The 25170-nt window shown below is 38.7% G+C and overlaps 1 protein-coding gene across 3 annotated transcripts in view; it reads right to left on the bottom strand.

Moving 5' to 3' along the window:
• LOC119916194 (protocadherin-15-like) overlaps positions 1-25170 on the bottom strand; it is a 176623-nt gene that overhangs the window by 139916 nt on the left and 11537 nt on the right. For all 3 annotated transcript variants that reach the window (XM_038736122.1, XM_038736123.1, XM_038736125.1), the window contains exons 2-6: positions 18266-18280; positions 17500-17565; positions 10193-10353; positions 5339-5494; positions 811-930 (exon numbers count right to left, since the gene is read on the bottom strand). In XM_038736122.1, coding sequence (XP_038592050.1) covers positions 811-930; positions 5339-5494; positions 10193-10353; positions 17500-17565; positions 18266-18280 — 518 coding nt within the window. The remainder of the gene's footprint in view (positions 1-810; positions 931-5338; positions 5495-10192; positions 10354-17499; positions 17566-18265; positions 18281-25170) is intronic.

Raw genomic sequence — 25170 nt, 5'->3', positions numbered from 1 at the left:
GCCTGGCTCCTCTAGCCCTTTTCTTTCTGAAACATTTGCTGCATCTCCAGGATATAATGACAAAGTTGATCCTGTTTGGTTTTCTCAGCTAAACGCTCCTTTGAGACACTGAAGAGTTTCTCTCTCTGGAGTTCTTTGTTGAGATCCTTCCCCTCTTGTTTGGCCGCAGTGAGCTCTGTGACCTGCCTCCCAGCTGAATGTTTTGTTTTTGCCTCCTCAAGTTGCTAAAGATGTTCTACCACTGTTGAGGGGCAGGCGACCTTCTCTCTGCTTAGCTCATGATTATTCATGGCTTAAGCTATCAGAAGCTCATTCTTCAGCTCCTCAATCTTCAGGAGCATGGCCTGTTTGGTCCTTCCTCTCAGCTGAGATCAGAGCTTTGTAGTGGTTTTAGGCCCTGGTGATGAAAGGGCCTCCATGTCTCTGGAAGGACCCTGATCTCAACCTGATAGATGTTACAGAGGTCGCTGGTCAAATGTTTGGCTTTCAGCTGTTTCATTCTCTGATATGTTAAATTCACTAAAACGTGTTTGATTACACACTGTGATAAATGTTTGTGTGAAAAGACCTCTGGTTCTCGTACTTGGAAGTGAACATGTTGTTTGCATCTAGCTCTGTATAATTCGAGAACATTACATGTCATAACACGTTAAGACCATGTTGTGACCCCAATGAATTCTGGAATACCATTACGGCTGCGCTGATGCCTGCTGTGTAAGAGAGGAACACCCAAATGTGTCAATACTAAAATACCATATAACCTGGCCAGACCATGATTTAAAGAGTTCAGCAAGCAGATGTATGACCTACCGGTTCTTTCGGGTTGTACTGAATGGTGTACTCTATCTGTCCATTGGGACCGTCATCAATGTCTGTTGCCCCATTGTTCCCAGAGAAGCCGGAGAAGATAGTGGTTCCTACTGGTGTCAGCTGAAAAAACAACAGGGAAAATTTCACTACCTTTGTCTACAAGCTCACACTACATGATGTCAAACACAAACACTTTCATACTCTGTACTACTGACATAAAACAGCTTCTATCCTGTACTGCTGACAGTGTCATGCAAAAATCTACTGTCTGTATGTGGTAGAGATGAGGAAGGGACACATTAAAAAACTCTTCACATGCATCTGTCCATAAGGGATCTTGACACCCCACTGTCTCTACAAAACAAACATAAAATGACTTGCGGTTTTATGTTTATTGTGCTCAAATGGGGCTTGAAAAAGAAGATCAGCTTGCAGCTGTTTGTGTGCTTTCATTTGCTCAAACACAGACAAAAACACAAGCAGCATGGTTTGTCTGACTTTCTTTCTCTCTGTCACCACTGTGAATGTTTGCTACACCTCATTGCCCCATTGAACAGAATTTTTTAGATTAAAGCGGGACAATGGGTGATTGAAAACCATGTATGCTATGTTCAAAGGGCTTGTCACTCACAGGAAAAACAGAAAGTGTAGATATCTTTATATTTATTTTGGACATATTTCATCAAAGAAAAATAATAAAAACTGACTGGACCCAAGTACTCCCCATTATAAAATAATGAATCAGTGTCAAAACAGATTGCAGAAATGACCAAAAGGGTGTAGGTAGAAACCATTGCTTATTATGCATAGTATGTATGAAATTAACAAATTTAAGGAACAAATTACAGACAATTCAATCCAATATGCCACGGTGTGTAATTCCTGATTCATTCTCACTTTGAGTATGGTTCTCCGGCTGAAGTCTAAAAGCATTCTTCACCAAAACAAACTCACCCCATCAGCAGCAGATTTTGCTTAGGAGGTGTGCTGCAAGTAATGGCTGTTGAAGAGCATTTTTATGAAGGAGTTATGAAATTAAACATTATGCTTTTCACAATGTTTGCCAATTGTTTGTTGCTAACCAGTATTCATTGTAATTTAAAACAAATTCAACTAGTACAAATTTTCATGTTAAATAGTTTCTATCATTTTTACTTGTCACTGCTATTGCTATGTTAGCTAGCTTGTAGCTAATCATTTTTATACAAAGAGAACTAGCACATTTTTCAATGTAGCCTACTAGCGTAAGCTGTGGTAGCTGTTTAGCTGCCTGATGTTACACCAGCACCAATTACTGTAATATTAGCTATTTTGCATATGTAGCACATAGGTACTTTTAGCTAACCAATGTTACACTTCCTTCAGACAGCTGAAATTATAGAAGCTGTTTGTAGCTAACCCATGTTCATTTCGGGTTCAAACAAACTAAACTAACTTTTCATTGAAAATTAGTTTTAGGTTTAATATGTCTATATTTTTTCCACAATGTTGTTTTTCTTTTGGCAAAAACTATATTCACAAATCTAGATAAATATGATATCCTTTGGAAAGTAGTTTTAGTTAGTATACAAACAAATTAAAGCCATATCAACCTTTGTTTACAACTTTTAATATAGATTTCAGCTTTCATTTGTGCTTTTAGTTTCACTTTAATTTTCACTGCACACGTGTAATAAGATACTACTACTAATAACAACAACAACAACAACAACAACAACAACTACAACAACAATAATAACTAGAACTGCAAGCAGTTATAAGGGGGGTCCAAGCCTCCTGGCGCAAGCCGCCCCCCCTCGCCCCACGGAGGGTGTGCGAGTAGGCCTGGGCACTCAGATGCGGCTCGGGCGACCCGTGGAGAATAAATGAGCATAGTTGTAAATTAAAGGGGCTTGCGGTTACGTAGTTGTGAAATGAGTGTATGTCTATGTGAGTGTTATTTGATTTCCAATTAATAGCGCCACCTAGAGTTCGATTGATGCAAAATTTCACAAAGCCCCTCAGGAGGGTGTGCCAGATAAGGTCCCCAAGTTTGGTGTAGATCGGCCATTGCAAACATAAGATGTGACAGGACATCCTGTTTTTAGCGTTTGCGCTAAAATTAGTTGCTGTAATTCGGACGTTTTTTGGCGGATCTCCTTTTCAAACTTTCTTCGGCTCGGTCCAGAGATGGTCTGTGCCAAGTTTCATGGCGATCGGACTTGCGGCTTCGGAGGGGTTAATTAAAATAGGTTTTTCAGTTTCCGCGATGTAGCGAAAAAAAAGTTTAAGGGGAAATGGGTGTGGCCTATACCAGGAGATTCAGCTAGATCCCCTGAACGTGTGGATATAAGGTTTTGCATATGCGCCTTCGTATGCGGGAGTTCCAAGCCGAAACGCATTGACTTTGCTTGTAGTGCCCCCTACAGGTAGAAGTGTGCGAATTTTTTCGCCTGCCGTCGTCTCATGGGTCTGAACCTGTGAGTTTTGTGTCTGTAGCACTTACCGTCTAGGCCGCAGTATTGGAATTAAGCAAAAATGTACGTAAGAATAATAATACATATCTGAGCGAATACAACAGGGTTCCCAGCTCCGCTGGTACTGGGAACCGCGATGCCTTGCATTGGTGGGTTCCCAGCCTACTCGGGTTTGGACCCCTAATAATAATTATTTATTTATAAAGCACATTTTGTACAAAGGTTTGCAGCTCAAAGTGCTGTACTTAAAATTAAGTTAACAAACCCAAGCAAAACACATCCAGAACATGCTAAAATAATACAAGCAATGGTAAAAGATGATAAATAAATAGATTTAAAAAGAAAAACTCACTTTCTAGAATAGAAAAGCTAGAAATCTCAAAGATTTTCTGAGATTTTCTGTGCCACAGCACATGAAAGGAAGAACTTTGCCAACCATAAATTGCTGTGCTGTATATACTTTAATTATGTGTCAAAATAGAAGTCTAATCTGCGGGCTGCATGAGAAACATTTGAGATTAAGTTTAATTTAGCTGCTGTACCAATGATTTGTTACATCATTTCCCTCAACAGGGTTATCTCTGCCTCCCACTGATCCAACAATGGTCTCCAGAACGTCTCGTGCTGTCACTTTGCCACTTTTGGATATGTCTCTAATGAAACAACTCCAGACTAAGGCACCAGTGCCAACTCATGAAATCAGGCACAGGGATCACCTTGTACCCCGAAACTTTCACAGTGAACTCATAAATTGTGTCCTAGACGTTCTTATAAATAACCAAACTGCCTCTCTTAATCTGTCTGCCTCACTTTCTTGCACTCAATAATTGTTAGGAACAGACAACTAAAAGCAGGTTTAATGTAGATGAAGCTGGATGAACTGCCGAGTCACTCTCTTAACATTAAATTTACTGCATTACGTGGTTGGAGTTCTTGCGGCAACATAAGTGAATTGGACAATAGCTGTCAGCCTAACGAGCGGGTTTGGACTCAAATCTTAATTATTGCCCACATCAGAATAAATGTATTCACATTTTTTAAATTATTACCACCATATTTACCTTGGCCTGGCACACGAACCATATTTTAGAGATTTTTACGATGCATCTCCTAAATTGTATGGTGTTTTTTTTAAAGTGAATGGAGGGAATTATTTTAGTATGAGTAATGAGAGACTGGAGAGCTGTAAGAGGTGGCAGGGGGAGGAGGAAGAAAAGACAACCAGAAATATATAGAGTGTGGCAGGGGAAAGGTGGAGAGGTTGAGAAAAGGTGACATAATGAAGAGCTGGAAGTGTTGAGGGGGCATGGAAGTGGGAGAGCAGCAAAAACAAGAGAAGAGAGGCCAAGAGAGAGAAAGGGAGAGGTTGAGAAGACAGATTGAGTTGGACAGGCTGTGGAAGACTGTATAATGAGATATTCTACTGGGTATGCCTAGGTCTGTGCTGGCAGCAAGCTACATGTATCCATGTCCAGTTTAAGTTTGAACCTTCTCTAGTTAAATTCTGCTTCACCAGACTCTGGAGGACACACTAACTGTGGGATTGGCATCTTAAAGACTATTCTGGAAGCCTCAGAATAACAGATTTATTTCCTTTCCTCAGCTGCCCAAAAACTTTACTCTTCAACTTTAGTCTGACACCAAAATGCCATGTACAATACTATTTGGTAGAGGTTTTTATTTAAAATACACAGTAGTGTGCACCTATAGCAGGCTACACTTTCTGAGGTGCTAGTGCTAGTGCCACACATGACCCCCAGAGCTGCATGGGAAAAGCTTGGTACAGTACAACTTATGTGCTGTACTCATGCTGAACTAGACTGTAGTTCTCTCTCCCCTTATTGTCTCTAGTCTATCTAGAATCATGTACCCGCCATCATGACAAACAGCAGCACTGCAGGATAAGTGCAATAAATGGATCTTGATTTGGGTGAAAGACTGTAAAGTATTTCCACCACACGTGACTTTTATGGATATTTTTGACTACATTACGTCTCTGTGAGAGGTTAGAAGAAGATTTTCTGGTTGTATGTTTGTGTGTCACTGTTTGTGTGTGTGTGTGTGTGTTTTACCTCACTGACAGCAACATAGTATCTTGGCTGTTGGAAACGTGGTGCGTTGTCATTGCGGTCTCGAACGACGATGCGGACTTCATGTAAAATCACTGTGCCAACCAGCTCATTGGTACACTGAACCTGAACCACAATGGATTGAATATATGAAGGGGGCTGGAAAAGGGAAAACAGAGGGGATAGATATATAGTTAGAAGATACAAGTAGTTGTACAGTAGCAATAAATAATTAACCAGAAAATACAACAAAAATGATTGCTCAGAATACTGCCAGCCTCTATTATGCTTTTTCTGCCAAATCAGACTTTCAAAAACATCTGCCGGAATACTTTACAGAACAAAACAGCAGGAGGCTGGTTGTTTTCCAGTTGAGATGGAGCAAAAGATTTTTGATTTTCTCCCAATAGCAAATGCTGGAAAAAGTGAGAAAGCCATGAAAATGTCCACCATATTTATCCTCTATAGTGAAGTCAAAGAAAAACTAAACAACCAAAGAAACAAAGAGGTCTACTGAATCAACTTAACATCAGATGTGCTCTTACAGCAATATGGGTAACACTTTCTATGAAGGTCATCGCTATAATGACTTATATAAATATATTTATAATACGATATAATGCATCCATAAGACATTATAACAATTGTTATAATCACTTACAAACATGCATTAGGTGATATAGCAAAGTTCATAATGTATTGTGGCCTTTTGATTTAATGTTTTATAACTAATAGTAATAGCAGTTTAGATACACTTTAGTCACAATTTAGAATTAGTGATATATAAAATAGAATAATAGCTTATAGTAATGTTTAAAGTTATATAGCATGTCTTTGTTTGCTTTAAGTAAAGTGATAAAATATCTATCTAATATCCCTGTATAATATATTACAGATGGACATAATACCATATGAACTAATTATAAGACCTTATAACACGTCATTGTTTGCTTTAAGTAAAGTGACACACATTTTGCGCAGGAAAACAACTTTTATTTATGTTTCTTCACTTTAAGAACTGTATGCATTTTGAACATTTTGCAGTTTAGCACAAAAACACAACATAATTACATCAAGAAAACTCATTTATCAGGGTGGTGAAAGATCGCTCAAGAGAAGACCTGTTGCCGACCACTTAACTTAAATATTTTCCTCTGCTAACTTTCCCCATCACGTTCTGCTGCTCGCTCTCTCTCATTCATAATCAATTCAGAATCTTCCACTTCCGCATCGCAAAGAAGTATAATATAGTGTGCTATAATGTTCACGGAACTCAAATGGCGGAACCTTCAGAACTACAGCGCCCGGACAGTCGGAGGTGTGCACATAACAACCCGTGATTAGTCTGTTACTGGTCTGAGACCAGTGTTTTATTCGACGCATTTTGCCGCTGCTGAATTAATGACCACGCTACTAAAATTTCACACGGTCATCAATATGACTGCGACATTGATTTTCACTTGCACACCGTGCAGCAACACTCATCGCTGTTTTGGCTCCTGTGTGCAAAGCGAGTTTGTGCCAGCGAAAGAGAGAGCCAGCAGCAGAACGGGGAGAATGTGACGGTGAAAGTTAGTGGAGGAAAATATTTAAGTTACTTAGTAAGTTGTCCGTCAGGCAGACATGTGCAGTGTAGGTCACAGTGTGTCCTGTTGTTTCCGCAACTGCTGGAAAAGTGAAGGCGGTTAGTGCTAGTTAACAGATCCCCGGTCTCACAGTGTCACGTTAGCTAAATTAGTAACGGAGTAATGTTAATTAGTTGCGTGTCATTACTACCTAACTTGTTGAGGAATGAGAACAGCGGATTGAAGCTAAACTGGTGTCCTGTACACATAATGTCCATCCTGATAGTTAAGTTAAATTATATTTCAGTGTCCAGAGGAGTCTGACAACTGGTTGTTAAAGGAAGGATGCTGGTGACCAGGAGGAGCTGAGGCTACTAAAGTAAATCAGGGGTGAAAACTAGTCCTTTTAAGCAATTGAGGAGACATTTCTTTTGGATTTTAATGTGCAAACGAAATGCTTAGTTATTATCCAGAAATTACACAGAAAAAAAATTCATCAACATGCTGGGTCTTAAAAAGTCTTAAAAGGTAATAAATCAATTTTGCGAAAATTAAGGCCATTAAAAACTATTTAAAAGTCTTAATCGCCATTTAAAAAGGTATTAAATTTTGAAGATATTTTTTTCAATGTGAAAATCCTGTTTGTCCAAAAGGTTGTTTGCTAAAAGTGTAGGTGGACGTATTTATTTATAATGCATAGCCAAAAATAGTAGACAGGCACAGAGCGACTGCGATTCCTTTCTGTAACGTTAGGCGCAGGGATCTACTGTGCGCCTATTTCACTCTTAAACGCTACAAAAAATAGATCTGTGTGAACCGGAAAATGATTTACGAATACAACCGACAAACCCTCCGGACCCGCAATGTTAATCGTCCAAAACATAGTCGGAGTGGCGATCAGGAGTAACGGGATTAACCCGGTTGGCCGGTCGCTCTGTGGCCACTTTGAACAGCCCCGTTCCTGAAAAACAAGAGCGAGATGCGCCGCCAGCAGCGAAATCAGTAAGACAGAAGACAACAGGGAAAATTCAAAGAGCGTGTGAGTTTGGCTAACGTGTGCCGGCTTTTTTAGCTAAAGCTCTGCTTTTTAGTGAAACAAATTCAACTTTTCATAAAGCCGATGCTCTCGTCAGTGTCACTTTTTGTGAAAAAATCAATCACAGCCTGGATGGAGCGGGATTAAAAAAAAAAAAGAAGCTTGATGTGCTGCAACAAACTTTATAAATGTTGTTCTGCATAAACAGTTATGATTATTGACGAGTTAGTAGCCTGCACAAAATCAAGGTTGTAAACTGCACAAAGTTCATGAATAAAAAACAACCCCAAACTGAAGCAGCTGTAATTTGAATTAATATTATAGCCTACTAGTGGTAAGTTATATTCTATTATATGAAATGATATTGAATATAGTAACATGATTAATATATTAATATCAAACTTTTAGTTTACTATTAAATTAACAACATACTTTCAATTTAATGTTAAACCAATACAGTCATTTAGACTAGTTCCTCCTCCAGGTTGTGCCTGTGCTACACCGCCTACACACAAAATTACACTGTGTTTCACATGATTTGCTGTAATGTTGTTTACATAAATGTCATGGCTTATGTAAGATAGTTGCTTTTCACAGGAAATCTGACCAGTCCTTCACATGGAAAACTCTTGGCCCATACAGGTTGTTATAGGCAACTGAGAAAGTTGGTGAATGCCTCAATTTGTAGGTGGCGTTACAACCTGATGACATATTGGTAATAAATATGTTATAAATATCCTTTTAAAACCAAAAAAATGTCCCTTTTAAAGGTGTGTGGCTGATTTAATCGGTTACAGCTCAAAGTGGCCCGGCAGTCTTAAAATATCTTGAAAAAATCTTGAAAAGGTCTTAAAAAGGTATTGAATTTTACTGCAAGATTCTTGTATATACCCTGATCAAGATGGATCACCGCCCTCTGAACTGTAATCAAATCGATTCTCAACCCTACTGCCAAAACAGTATTCCCATTCAATTACTTTAAAATGTCTTTTAATAGGCTTCGTTTTGTTTAATCGTCCACTGCATCTGTTAGGGCCTGTCCATAGGCTCGCCATTCATCTGTGACAACATCTGAGCCTCTTCTTACATGATGTTGGTCGGCAACAGGTCTTCTCTTGAGTGATCTTTCACCACCCTGACAATGAGTGTCCTTGATGTAATTATGTTGTGTTTTTGTGCTAAACTGCAAAATGTTCAAAATTCATACAGATTGTTCATAAAGTGAAGAAACATAAATAAAAGTTGTTTTCCTGCGCAAAATGTGTGTCACTTTACTTAAAGCAAACAATGACGTGTTATAAGGTCTTATAATTAGTTCATATGGTATTATGTCCATCTGTAATATATTATACAGGGATAGATATTTTATCACTTTACTTAAAGCAAACAAAGACATGCTATATAGCTTTAAACATTACTATAAGCTATTATTCCATTTTATATCACTAATTCTAAATTGTGACTAAAGTGTATTTATAATGAGGCAGAGTCGGTGGTACTGTATGTGTTATGGAACATGGTCGGAGATTCTTGCCGCACATTGATATAAACTAGTATTACTATTAGTTATAAAACATTAAATCAAAAGTTCATAATACATTATGAACTTTGCTATAGCGCCTAATGCATGTGTGTAAGTGATTATAACAGTTGTTATAATGTTTAATGGACGCATTATATCGTATTATAAATATATGTATAAGTGATTATAGCGATGACCTTCATAGAAAGTGTTACCGCTATATGCTTATTTCAGAAGGCTTTTTATTATATTTATTTAAATTCTCTTGGAAAATTCTCTCTCAGCAATCAATGAATCAAATACTCTGACACAAAAAAGAACAAAAAGCCGCTATCTGTGGCTGTTGCAGGACCATAATAAGCACTACCTGCCAACCTGTGTGCAATCTGCTGGTACACTCATGAATCTGCCGGTACACATGAAAATGTGTTTTAGTGGAGTGGCTTGGAAGGGAAGCCTGAGGGGATGGGATTTTTACAGTTGGATACTTTCAAAAGTCTCCAACGTTACCTACCCTATCTTTAATTTGAGAAACAGTAGTAGTATCTGTGCCATGCGCATGAGATCAAAATTGTGTCACACCAGAGTCATTAATTTTATTTCTGTCTATCTGACATTGAGGAGCCATACCAACAAGAGTAAAATATAGTATGCAAGATATTGTAAGATTTTAAAAAATAATAACAGGACTGAAAAAAACCCTTTTCAGAACAGACAAGATAAAAAAAGTTTACATCTCTATCCAGAACCCGTCCGGTGCTGTTGAGGTAAAGGGCTTGTTTGGAAGAGTCAAGGATCACCCAGTGTTCATGGTTATCCCTTAGAGACAGAGAGATGGTACGATCTGGACCCTCAGCCACTCCATTTATCTGCATGTTCTCCACCAATAACGTTCCTGGTAATAGAATAAAATAAAAATACTTGTATTAACCCAACTAGAGAGAGAGAGAGGGAGACACAAAGTCCAGAGTTTCTAAATAATACGATTTACATAGCCTCTGTAGAGAAATGGTCCTAGATGGGAAATTATTAGCAAAAGAAAAGGAAAAATAGACAGTCCAAACAGACCCCTCTGCTTTTCTTCATGTTCTCAATGAATGATATACCTGGAAATTATATTTAGGACAGAAAGAGACAGTAAGAAGCATGTGGAACACTAAATTACTGTAAGTAAGTCAGACCACATACAGGGGCTATTCTGTTTGCCTTTTCAATGCCAGTACCTGGAATACTAAGACCAACACAAACTAAAATAAACATTTCATAGAAAAACAGGAAGCTGGTCTGCCAGGATACAGCAAATGTTGTAATGACTTCAACGCTTTCATCTGCACGATTTTACGCCAACACCCCCCCCCCCCATAAAAATAAATAAAAGTAAACATTTTAATAAGACAGACGGCACAGATGGAATAAAACTTGATTAATTTAACAAAGTCAACTGTGGGCGGTGAAGCGATTTGGGAATGAGAGGAAGATTGAAAGACAGAGAGAGAGAGAAAGAGAGAGGGAAATACAAACAGGGTGATGAGACAATGGAAACTCTCAGCTTTATATTTTTAAGCAATGCATATTGTCTCTCAATCAGCATAAAGACAGGTAAGGTTGCGGCAGAGGAGGATAAGGGGTCAGAGAAGGGAACGTCCAGACTTTATTAGTGATTGACAGTGGCAATTAAAATCGAGCGCTGCCGCTGAATTTTCAAATTGGTTTCATTAGTATCTAAGTATCAAAATGTGATTAAATATACTGCTGATTTCACACAGAGATTTCTTTCTTCCACTTTGGTATGAATATTGGGTATTTTTATTTGTACTTGGTTCACATAATCAGTTTCATAAACCAATTTTGGCTGTCAAGATGAATATACACAACTATTATCTGTCACGGGTTATTTTTAAGTTTACTGGAAAATATTATAACAGAAGAGGTGCATAAAATATGTGAGGAAGAAGGAGAAAAAAATGTAGAGAAGCAAAATATTTAACCACTTTACAGCCCTAAATCACAAGAGACCTAATACACACTGCATTATTAATCCCCCCTATAACAATGTACCTGGAAAAAAAACTATTTTGTGTATACAAGTATGCAAGTGTGTATACTAATACATATACACAAAAAAATTTGGCTATAAGGCAGCTTGTCCTCTGGACTGTCACCAATGACACTACCAAACACTGTGTCAGTAAGTGAGTGAGTGAGAGAAAGAGAGAGAGAGACAGAAAAGTAGAGCAATAGACAGAGAGAGTGAAAATTAGAAATGACAGATAAAGACAGAGATTTAGAGAGAGAGAGAGAGAAATTGGCTAAAAGAGGCAAGCATTGTGTTGGTTTGCTTGTGTGTGTATGTGTGTGCATCCTAGAATACTTTCATACTTTCCCTCCATCCGCACACATACAACAGCATAAACACACACGCACTGAACAATCTAATATCTGATCTGCCAGACATAAAATTGGGTCATGGCCTTCTGTGCTGCCATGGAAACCCTGTCAAATGCCTTGCTGTGATTGGCCGATGTTAAATAAACGGCGAAATTTAGTGAAATTGGTTTCTTTATACCAGAAATGGGATAGAAAATTGACTTCATTAGGGAACTTTCATTCCTTGCCATCTATTGGCTATCTCTCTTCTGGTTTCTGCTTCTGTCTTGGAACCTGAGTAAAAAAACAGAAGTACATGCAAAGAAGAACGAGAAAGATAGTGCTTACACCTTGTGTAACTGTTTCTAATTTAATTCCACAGACCATCTAACACAAATGTGCTCTTTTCACAGTGACCTCACTTCACAGGATGTATGACTGAATACTGCACTCAGCAGCACCTGATTATATTGACCCATGTGTTAAAGCGCACAGGCAGAACCGCACGAGGCTGTTGAGTGTCTGTGCAGCAACGCAGAGAGCAGACAGAAGGAACTTCCCAAGAAAAAGCAGCACGAAGAGCAATTAGAGAGCAAGAGAAATGAGAAAGGTAGCATAGGAAATTGAGGTGAGAGAGATCTGGTTGAATGGGGGGCTGATAGAATTAAAGAGTAAAGAGAATGTTATGAGAAAATAGAGTGAAAATGAGCATTGTGGCAGCACATTAATAGAATTTTTACAGGACATTGGCTTAACTGAATGTGGCGGCACTGCTACGGTGTCAGCCAAGTATGAGCCATGAACTGAAAAGTAATCATCAAATCTACCTGCTGCTTCTCTGCTCTTGGTGGTGGGATGAAAGAGGGATTTAAGGCGAATACCAGTATACAGTAGGTAGGATTACAGAAGTAGCAACACATTCTCATCTCAGGGCATCAAATACCAATGCTTAGAGAAAGCCTGAAAAAATGTTGGTATTTGACGCACAAGGTACCCTTCAGTGTCCATATGAAACACCTTTTTAAGGTTTAGGCACAAAAAAACTACTTGGTTAAGTTTAGGAAAAGGTCATGGTTTCTAGTTTGGTTTAGAAAAGGTCATGGTTTTGGTTGAAATAAGTACATTATGTGATGGCGGATGGGTTACATTGGAGTTACTTGAAAGCCAAGGGCGTCTCATACAGACGCTGAAGGGTACCATGTGCGTCAAATGCCGACGCTTTGTCAGGCTTTCTCAAAGGATTGGTATTTGACGCCCTGGGATGAGACCAGGCTTGAAGTAGTGAATTTAAACATTTATCTAACATTTGACCTGACATAATTTAATCACAAAAAAAAAATTCATTATCTGAGAAAAGAGGAAAATAAGCTACAGTTAGCAGCTATAATCAATGTTTTTTAACGCTAGCATTTGTGTGAGTCCGGAGACCGCAGATGCTTTTCTCCAGGTGCACAAAGTTGGAACCACCTATTGCCTGATCTCGCAGCATTTGTCTTGAAGATCAGTCATTGTTCTAAGCTCACAGTGAGCTCATGCACGTAGAATGTGTCCGACTTGACGGCGCGGATTGCTGATGACACATCTACTGTGGGTCAAGGTGTTCCACTGGCTAAACAATACTAACCACCAAACTACTACTCCACCAAACCAAATAAAAAATAAGTAATTTCCTTATCTGTAAATTGTAGGTACAAAAAAACGAAAAAGGAAGAAGCCTACTTTTCAGTGTTGCTTTTGACATACATAATCTTCATAACCAGATTCAGCATTTTCTGTTTATTCATTAGAATATGATGACGACGCTTGTGTATTATTAGGTATTTACTTTTTGTTGTATTTCAACAATGATCTTAACCCTAATAGTTGTTAGTAGAAGTTGTTTTACATTTAAGAATGTAAAACAACTTCAGTTGACAACCCTTTAGCTAATAAACTTTCCTGCTGTAAATAGAAGGTGGGAAGCTTTTCTATCCATGTATTGAATAATCACCATTTTATTTGGCTTCAGGACCCCAGCAGCGTTATTGGTGGCCTTGCTGAGTATATTTACAGCAGAACACTAATAATGTTAGAGCTGTAAGCGTAGATGATTGTATAATATTACATGCAATTTTGTATGCTGATGTAGCATGTATTATCTGCTAAATGATACACTTAATGCGTCTGAGGAATATTATGGTGTATAAGTCTGACTGAAAGTCTGACTGATGTGAGACTGAAGGGTTTTTGCTCTGTGTGTGTCGTCTAAATGCGTGTGTTTGTGCATGTGCGTGTGTGTGTGTCTGTCTGTCCTACTACCACACCTTTCCACTCATTCTAATCGTCCTTTTACTTCATATTATTAAAATCACATCCCTAATTTCAACATTATCTTTTTATGGCATATTCCCGAGGAAAAACTCCCTAACTTGTATCTTGTTACTCTCTCGTTCCCTCCCTCCGCCTCTTTTCTTTCCTCGAGTCTATCTCTCTCTTTTGCCTACACCAACCCATGATAATCACCCTAAAGCGTGATTTTCTATTAAATCTGTAACACTATTTCACAGCCACAGTGCAATACATGGCATTATGCATACAAACCATTCTAATATTAAATTATTCTTCAGTGGGCCTGTTAGGAAGATTACTGCAAAAACAAGCACAAGCACACATGCTATATTACATAGTATGTACACAATGAACACATCAGCACAAAGACAAACAAACCATGCAACATAACCATTGTTGTTAGACAGAACATGCAGATACACACACACACACACACACACACACACACACACACACACACACAAACACTCATATAGCTCATATAGCATGTGAGCACACATCTGTTACTTTATGAACACGAATAAGTAAGATTTTTATTGCCACACAGGCACAAAAGTAGAACATTATTGTCCTCTCAACCAACCTGCAAGGCTAAACTACTATTATATCTTGAAATTAAAGAAATGTAACTATTTCGTACCTTTTATAAAAAAAGGTATAAAATACCCCTCAATTTTGCAGTTACAGTTTGATTTACTCACTTAGTTGTGGTAGGCAATTTATTTCAGAAGCATTTCTGAAATGTTATATTTATTGAAATGAAATGATTGGCTGACCTAACTACCTACCTGCACACACTGTGAACTCATTGCACATTAAAATGTATTTAAAGGAGTGGCTTTGGAGGGAGGCCTGAATGGAGGGAGTGGGATTTTTTTTAGTTGAATACTTGGATAATGATACTGGTTCTAGATAGTTTCTTCAACATTGCCTACCCAAGCTTTAAATCTCTAAATAATATTTTCCTACTGTCTAGTTGTTGAAATGCCAGAAGGAGGAGAGGATGCCATAACAAAGTTGATAAGCTTGTCTAAGTAGCCCTGTATTAGGTGTGCTCACAGCAATAAGCTTAACAGCAGTGGTGAGTGATCTGCCGACTTTGTATTGCCCTGGATTTCACCTCTCAGGCTACAGGCTACTGTCCAAACCTCTGATAAGTGGACGCTGTACATGCAGCCTGAGAATATGACCTGCAGACACTGCTCAGGGCTGCAAAAAATTACTGAAAACACCTCTGCATGTCTTTTGAGTGAAAAGAAAAAAAACACAACAAAATTAATATTTTTATAGTCCATATAAAATAGGCTAAAATTGAAAATGAATCAAATATTAAATATTACATATGACTGTACAAGACAGTGCTCTTTTTATTGAAGATGCAATATTTATCTATCATATGAGGTCAAAACTGTCACTTTAACACATTTTACATTTTACATAGTATTTAAATTTTTTGTACAATACCATTAATTTGAAAGTATGATGTGACACATTTTTTTATCAAGTCTTATTTTCAATATTGACATGGAATAGAATTGACCATTCACATACATGCGTCACTGTTAAATGAGCTTAAAAGGCTTTTAACTTGCTTCAGTGTAAAAGAGCAGTGCAATATAATATAATTAATTTTGCAATTAATTGCAATAAATCTAATAAAAAATACTTTCCTGGATGAAAAAGTAAACAATAACCCATTCAGGTGTGTTGAAAGCACTAACTGTCATTGATGACCAACGTGGGTGGCAATAGGAAAAGCTAAAAAAAATGTCCTTCACTTAATTACCAGTCCCAGACTGATGTGCATAAAGTAAACACTCTTCTGAATGAAGAAAATAGAAAAACACAGCATGGATGGCTTAATAGGATGCATTAAGCTATCAACAGATATAGACATGCCAGCTGGATAGAAAGAATGCGCAGCTCTCCTTTCTGTCTGGTGTTGCTATGCTAATCTCTTTTTGTCAGTTAGGATTACAGCGATCAGGTCTCACAATTTAAAACTTAGTTGAAAAGCAGACATGGCAAACATCTTGACAGGTTTCTGATTCTGAGCAGTAATCTATAGGCTGGAGATAAGAGGGCGATTTAACCACACAGACCAACTTGTCTGTGTTCATTTCACCTTCCCCCCATAAGATTTAGTGGCCTTCCTCAAGGCTAACATAAGCCTTAATTTACTTGTGACCAAAGTAAGCATTAAACTCATCAATTAAAATGTGATCCCTCCACAAATAACCTCCTCTGAACTTCACAAAAATTATGTTCATATAAACAAAAGCCTGCACTAAAACACAGTCCCAAGGAGACTCTGGGATTGTGTGCTTGTTTATGTTCCTCTGTAGAGTCTAAATTAGCTAAGAAGGTCTTAAACAGTTTGAACTAACTCTGGAAACAAAAACACACACTGAAAATATTTTCTTTGGTGCTCTGATAAAAGGTGTCTGAAAACTTTGGCAGCCTTATATTTGTTTAGTCATGTGGTTCAATGCGGTAGGAGAGAAGAGAAGAGAAGAAAAATTGTCTAAAATATTCAAACTAGGACTTCTAGTCAAACAAATGTCTGTCATTGTTGTCTAACTCAAGGACCTCTTTCCATAACAACCACTTGGCACACAACATAAAGGTCTGGGAAAACATAAATAATTCATTATATTTTTATTTTTATATTATCTACCTACTTAAACATCAAAAGCTTACTAATTAACACATTGTGTTTGTTTAATCAAACAAACATATAAATTAAGATTTTTGGATTTTGTTATTAATAGAAACCATCAATATTTCTTGGTTGGGTGCAGTCACTTCCTGCCTGGTAACCTATCGAGACTCCAGGTATGAATTAAACAAATAAGATTTAACATGTTAGTTAGAGCTTTGAAAGTGCTGGTAGGCAGATTTTGGCAGAGCTAGGCTAGTTCTTTCTCTTCCAGTCTTAAAGCTAAGCTTAGCTAATCGGCTGCTGGCTGTAGCTTCACATTTATACAAGAAAGATATTGGTCTTCTTTCTCAGCAAGAAAGCAAATATTCGTATTGCTTAAAATGTCAAACTCTTCTTTTATGCATGCGTTCACACATAGAAAGACACAAACACAATCAAACACACATATTTTTGTTGTTTATGCTCATACACAGGGATTTAGCTCAAACTGAATGACCTTAATGTCTTATCTCCCGGAACGGGGATCCAACTTCAACACAGTTACACAGTTATCTAATGAATATTAATGACTATGGGTTACATACCATGCCAATCATCTGAAAAGGTCATGATCATCTAACAGTGTTTGTTTGTAACAAACGGTAAAAGGTGATGATTATCTTAAAAATGTTCTGAATACTTTACCGTTGGGGCTTTCTTCGTCTATGGCAACGATGGTAGCAGGAGGACCCGACCGAGACAATTTACATTCTGGGAGGGTGAAAAAGAAAAAGAGAAAATTTAGAGTTATCATTGGTAACCTCTCAGGTTTCACTGCTTTATCTGCTTTAGAAAAGCCTGAACTCAATTGTGAAGCATATGGATTTACTTGTGCATGTTAGTATTTAAAAGGAAAATGTTTTGCTCTCTCTCTCTCTATATATATATATATAGTGAGCAAAACATTTTCCTAAATTTCATGTATGTATATATATATTTGTTTATATATATATACACACATATATACATACATACATACATATATATATATGTATATTATACATTAAGGTGAAAATAGGAGAGGAGTAGAGAAAAGAGGTGTATGGGGTTAGCAGAGGAAAGTAAAAAACAAGAGGAGAGAAAAATATCTGTATCTAGACAGAAGAAAATGATGATGGACGGGGAAACACTCATTATAGAAAAATAGAAATAGTAAAAAACAAAATAAAACGAAAAATAAAATAAAACATCATGGCAAAGAAATGCTGAGTACGACTGTAAGATATAATCGAGAGCTTATTAGCCTCATTGTTTTCTTATATAATCATACAATCAGAGTGAAATGTAGTAGAAAAATAATTGGTAAATACAGGCATAAACCCCCTACAATCATCCCTCTAGGGTTTATGGGGGTTAATAACAGTGACTGAACATACAGTTAACAGAGGAAGAGAGAAGAGATAGTTCTTACCCTCATATTGCCAGTCTACAGTTTGGGACAGCCACATTCCATCAGGAAGGAGAGAGGAGAAGCAGGATGGTAGTATCCAAGGGAGGAAGGAAGAAAGAAGGAAAGAGCAGAAGAAAGAAATCATGAAGGATAAGAATGAAACTTCAGAGCAAAGTACGACAACAAGACAACCAATAGAAAGGGGGAGGAGGGAGTGGGGAGTCAAACATGAAATAAGCAGAGGACAAGCAAGTGTGTTTACATTTAGGCTTACAGTATAGAAATGTTCATGTGCTTATCTCTGTAAGCTTTTCCACCTCCATTCACAGCCACCACCCGCACTTACTGTATTACTATGACGAGAAATAATTTTAACCCAAGCTGGAGGCTTAAAATGGGCCCATTCAGAGGGGAAAAAAGGACCGACATTCAAGGATTCTCCTTTATCCCTCTGTCCTTGCCAGAATACGGAAATACAAGAACACCCACATTCACCAGGCAGGGTAAAATTATTGTACAGCTCTCGAGGACAGTTGGGAAATATCCCACGGGGGAGGCTGGAAGACAGATATCTATCTGCTCACCTAGAAAATAAACTTCATGGATCTATGATCACACTTTCTCTCTTTTGGACTCTCTCCCCGATTAAGCGATACAACTGTAGGACATCATAGATTATCCCAGGATTCATTGGTATTGTGTCTTATTTCTGACTATGGGAGACAGTATTGAATGTACCCAAATATAGATTAAACTGTCCTAGGGCTCCGAATTAGCTTATCTCAGTGCTGAAAAGGATTGGTTTTCCAATTTGTCATTCTGAGAAGGAGGCCCAGTAATGTTTTCAAAGGCATAATGATTTACAACTGACCCTCAAATCAAGCCAAATGCCAGCTTATGCACTTTACTATACATTTTACACTTGTTGTTTTGTAAGTGTATGACATATCTAGTGGCAAAGATGCTTAAACATTAACTACGCTCGTAGTTGTCATATTAGCTATGAATAAGCTTGTCTACATCGTTTATTAGCAACTAAGAAGACTAAGAATTTGTTCGAGCTAGCATTCAGAGATGGTTATTCTGTCAGGCAGCATGACAAGTAAAGAAGTTCAAACTGTACCAACAATAGTATACTCAAAGCTTAAAAGTTATTACTGCTTATACTGCATTGAAGTCACAGTGAGAGGTTGGGGTGGATAGATGAGTATACAAAGCACAGGACTTTGACACAGGGTTCGTGTTCTGTGTCCCAAAGCACAGTAGTGCTTTTAGTTAAATATTAAAGGAATAGTTCAGCATTTTGGGAAACACACTTATTCGCATTCATTTTGAGAGTGTGATAAGAAGGACAATACTAACCATATTGCAAAAAACAACAATTTGTGGCTTTAGTAAGAGGTACATTATAAGCATTAACTATTGCTTGGTGACAGCTGGAATCACACTGAGACATCCTGCAAGGAGGTGCTGTATAGAAGTGCTGGGCAAGTGGATAAACTGTTGTTCATCAAAACCATCTAAAACCACAGAATGACATTTTTGCATTGCAATTTTTGCATGGATCAAACAAACAAGATACAGTCTGTTAATTAGTGAGGCTCGTGCAGACTACACGACTTTCAGCATCGGCCGATGGCCATGCTTTTCACACTACACAACTTGCCATCTTGTAATGGGGAGTCTTGAAGTCGTTGTGGCGTTCATGCTACGTGACTGATCGGTGACAGGGGGTCACATACTACATGAGCTGACTGCGACTGTGTCACTCAACGCTGGTCTCCAAACCACGTTTTTTCAAGAAAACACACGTGAAATGTGAAACGGGAAATGACACGAGCCTACACACGAAACAGCTTATTATGAAGCTAGCAATTATAAAGACAAAGATTATGGGTGAAATAATTGATTAGCACACACAGGTAGCAGGGATCATCTGTGCTACAGAGAGAGTTGGAGATGAGTAAAAAGTGTTTTGCAGTGAAAAAGTAGCTGTCTGCTCTGCCAGCTGCCTGCTGTCATTGGCTGAATGTGGATGTCGAGTCGGCCGACTCCTCCAGATGTTTAGCATGCTAGATATCTGGCTGGCGTCTGTGATGTGTCAGTGATGACGTCAGGGAGCCGTTTTTAGACGTCGTTGAGTAGTTCAGACATAACGACTAGCTCGATCACTGATTTAACGTTGACGGTCAACCAGCTCCCCAGTGGCCCCCCCTGGCAAGGAGCATATGCATAAAATGCTATATACTGTTTATGTTATGTAACCCCTTGGTTTGAGTTAAAAGGTCAATAGCAGCAATTATGTGTTCTCATATTAGGCTCTGTCACTTTAAGAGGGCAACCTCTGACCCTGAGGTGTGACAGACTGTGATGTTTATTTTAGGAGAGGCCTCCGTTTCTAAAATTGTGACTGGTTAAGGGGCGGGACTAACAGGCAGAGCAGAGCGGAGTACACCGGTGTTGTGTCGAATGTGTGTGTTGTCTGTTGAGGCTGCAACAAGCTGCAGAAGAAAGAAAAGTCTAATTTAATTAATGTACAGAGACAGTTAGTAGCCTGGCTAGTTTATAATAAGTTTGTCACACTGCTACACAGTTTTGTGTATTGTACTATGCATGAGAGCTAATAGTCTGCAGAAGGCAACAGGTTAGCACCATCGCTAACAGCAAGCTAACGTGGTAAGAACACTGAAGCCCTGACAGCGCCGCGTGTGACTGGCTGTTAACGTTATGCTTTGAGGGAGACCGTCCTGTGCCTGTTTTCACCTTCATCTTTGTGAAAGGATTGCAAAATATGAGAACAGCAGGAGTCATCTGGACGATGCTGTGAAACTGGAACAAGCGCTCCAGTGAGTAGCACAACAAACACTGCGGGGCCACGATGAGTCGCCGGTCTGTTTGAAAAACTTCAGTCACCCAGAAGTTTGCCCAGAGGAAAAACTGTCAGACTGCCTTTCTCCTGACGTGAGGCCTCAGCTCTGGTGAGTGAAAGCATCTTTTATCATCCTGACTCTGCTGCTGGTCCCTGCATGGGCAAATTGTTGTGCTGGATCGGTTGAGACTAGGCTACAGAATACGGTTGTTGTCATGATGTTGTTGTCACATAGCCACTTTCATACTGCCTTATTATAGTTTGCTGATTCGCTGCACTGTATAAAAGGTATGGAGCCGGGAATGAGATATATATTGGCTGACATTCTTTCCGTTTTGATTGCAGGATCTCTGTGGAAAGCGGCTATAGAAAGGCTCTGGATCCCTAAAACTTTGTCTTTGCGCGTCGTTGACTTCATTGGTGTTGAGCTTACTGCTCTTTGATATGGCCCTGTAGGCTCATTTGTTCTGAGCTTGGTTGTGTCTGCTTATTCTAGGTTTGTGACAGTGGTACTGTAACTTATGTCAATGCACTCCTCTCTCGCTCTCTCATGTTAAGTGTTTTGTGGAGCCATGCTGTTCGTTGACATGTTAAAAAACACAGAAGCAAGAGAGAGTATTGTAGTTTTACTGGTATTTATGTTTTGAAATGGTTGGTGCCCCACCAGTTTTACATATAAATATGACACTGGTCAAATCGGTTGTTAAAAAGTGGGATATTTCAAGAATAAACATCCTAGTTGTTTGTAACAAGAATAACACCAAACTTAGTATGTTAACAAATAATTACACAACTCTACACAGACACAGCTTGCAACAAGATGGCTCCGCAGATGGCAGCCTCTGGACTACACTCTGTAGTGCTTTTTGTGTTTTTGTTTATTAACACTGTTTTCTGCCGTCCCTCTCTGGTAACATTTACTGGAGAAGAGCTCTTAAAGATTGGGCTTTCAACTGCTCATACTATTGCACACTGTGACATCTTACATGAGTTTTTGTGAGGACATGTGTGTGCCGACTAAAACCTTCTGCACAACAACTGCTCCTCAAGAGATCCATCTGTGAAACTCCTGAAGTTTGCTGACGACCGGGACGGTGATGAGTCGGCCTACAGACGGGAGGTTGATCAGCTGGCTCTCTGGTGCTGTCAGAACAACCTAGAGCTTAACACGCTCAAAACTGTGGAGATGACTGTGGACTTCAGGAGGAGCCCCCCCACTCTGCCCCCCTGTCACCATACTCAACAGGCCTGTGTCTGCTGTGGAATCCTTCCCAGGACCTGAAGTGGGAGCCCAACACGGACACCATTATCAAGAAGGCCCAGCAGAGGATGTACTTCCTGCGTCAGCTCAGGAAGCTCAACCTGCCTAAGGACCTGCTGATCCACTTTTACACAACTATCATCCAGTCTGTCCTCTGCACATCCATCACTATCCTCTGGTAGGCGCTACAGAGCACTGTACGCCAAAGCCAACAGACTTAGGAACAGTTTCTTCCCACAAGCCATCACTCTGATGAACAGCTGATTTGACTCACGGTGTCGGGAACAATTCTTGTGCAATAACCCAGTAACTCTGCCTCTAATCAGCCACCTGTTTACTGGCTAACACTTATTATTTATTCACCATTCTGTATTTCAGTGCTGTTCATACTGTTATATTGTCATACTGTAGATACTGTATACCTAATCCACCTACATCAAGTCATTAATCCTGCACAAAATACTTAATACTTATTTATTCCAGCATCCTTTGCACTATGCTTAATTGCACTGTGTACATGTATGCATGCATATGTACCTGTAGATCACATCCACCTCCGACATGTACATACTCCTGCATCCTTTGCACTCTGCACACTGCACTATTTGTCAATATGTCTATATTGTTTTTGTTCATAGTGTGGATATTTGTCTTGTCTACACTGAAGTCTGTGTCAGTTTTTTTTTTCTGCAATCAGACACAGACACACAGGCAGGCAGAGTGACCACAGGGGGAAACAGACATAACCAGACCAAAATGCAACACAACTTAACATCAAAAAGCAAACTAAACACAATAGGAAACAAGCGCGCAAGACGAGACAATGTCAACTAAACAATCACCAGACATAGAATACAAACCAACACTTAGCACACAGAAAACTTAATAATACAAATAAACTACAACCAAAGAAGGAACAGACTAAGACTGGGACAAAACAAAACACAAAGCAGACAAGACTAAAATAATACAAACACAGAACCAGGAGTGAATACCAAGACATGAACTAAGATAAGGCAGGTACTAAGAGAACTAAACATGAACAAAAGAATAAACAAAGCTACAAAGAAAAAACACAAAACCCCAAACCATGACAGACTAAACACAGGAAAAATAAGAGCACAAAACCAAAGTACTAACAACAGTCAAGACAATGGTATTGCTTATCTTACTCTTGGAAAGAACACAAATTTTGGTAAGCCTATTTCCCAAAATGTCAAACTATCCCTTAGTGTGTTAAGAACCACAAATCAAGCCAGAAATCTTGGTGTAGTCATGGACTCAGACCTGAATTTGAGGAGCCACATTAGGACAATTACAAAGTCAGCCTACAATCACCTGAAGAATATATCACGGATTAAAGGAAGACCTGGAAAAACTTATCCATGCATTTATCTTCAGTCGACTCGACTACTATAACAGTGTCTTTACAGGGCTCCCCAAGAAATCCATCAGACAGCTGCAACTAAGACCAGAAAGGTGGATCACATCACTTCACTTCTGAGGTCTTTACATTGGCTTCCTGTATGTCAAAGAATTTATTCCAAAATCCTGCTGTTAGTTTATAAAGCACTAAATGGTTTAGGGCCAAAATACATTTCTGATCTTTTGCTTCGTTACGAACCATCCAGACCTCTCAGGTCGTCTGGGGCAGGTTCGCTTTCTGTCCCCAGAGTCAAATCTAAACAAGGAGAAGCAGCGTTCAGTTATTATGCTCCGTATATCTGGAACAAACTCCCAGATAACTGCAGGTCTGCTGAAACTGTCAGTTCTTTTAAATTAAGACTGAAGGCTTTTCTTTTTACCATAGCTTTTAATTAAATATTTCAGATTTTCCTTTTACCACTGCCTTTCAACTAGTAGATTGATAACTTACACTGCACTGTAACCTTTATTGTCCTGTTTTCTTTTTCTTTGTTTTTAGCTTTTTTACCATTGCTTTTAATTAAATATTTACACAGTGAGAAATGAGTAGGTAAATGAGTGAAAAGATAATGAGAGCGAGATTGAACAGAGTGAAGGAAGTGGTCTTAAATCTGATTTGCAGGAACCTCTGTCCACCTGTAAATGCGCAGGTGGGTCCAGAGTATAACTGGATCAAAGTGGCCTGCGGACAGACACGTCCTGGTTTCTCTGTAGTGTCCGAGGGTTTTTGGAGTGTCAGTGGACCCAAAGATTGCTATGGACCTGTGTACAGGCTAGCTAGAGAGAGTAGATTAAGTGTACTTCTCTGTTTATTCTCTTTTCAGAATAATTGTAACTCAATTATTTGCTCATCCCCTCAGCCTGTTTTTATTTTCCATTTAACTCTTTTAACCCTGATTGTACACTGCACTGTAACTGTTATTATTTTTTAATGTGTATTTTTTCAATTTCCCTATGTTGCTTTTAAACTTTTTTATATTTCACCTGTTGCATTTATGTTTTATGTAAAGCACTTTGAATTACCTTGTTGTTGAAATGTGCTATACAAATAGACTTTCCTTGCCTTGCCTTGCCTTAAAGCTGGTGTAGGCAACTTTGGAGAAACAAGCAAGAGACAGCTAGATCTTCAAATTATCCAGCTGAAAAAAAAAAATCCCACCCCATCCCTTCAGGCCTCCATCCACAGCCACTCACCTAAAATAAATTTTCATGTGCAATTAATGACAGGTAGGTAGGCCATGTTTATTACAGTCCTACAACATCCACCTACGAAATCTTTTAAAATTTTTTGTGTCAGAGCATTTTATTTATTGATTGCTGTCGGGATGCAAAGAGAACTTTAACAAATATAACAAAAATGCTTCTAAAATA

This window comes from Micropterus salmoides, unplaced genomic scaffold, assembly GCF_014851395.1.
Source record: "Micropterus salmoides isolate LMB-PRFRI ecotype aquatic unplaced genomic scaffold, ASM1485139v1 Ms_hic_scaffold_21, whole genome shotgun sequence".
Classification (NCBI taxonomy): domain Eukaryota; kingdom Metazoa; phylum Chordata; class Actinopteri; order Centrarchiformes; family Centrarchidae; genus Micropterus; species Micropterus salmoides.
The sequence above is the reverse complement of the archived record's forward strand: the minus strand, read 5'-3'. Positions and strand labels throughout refer to the sequence as shown.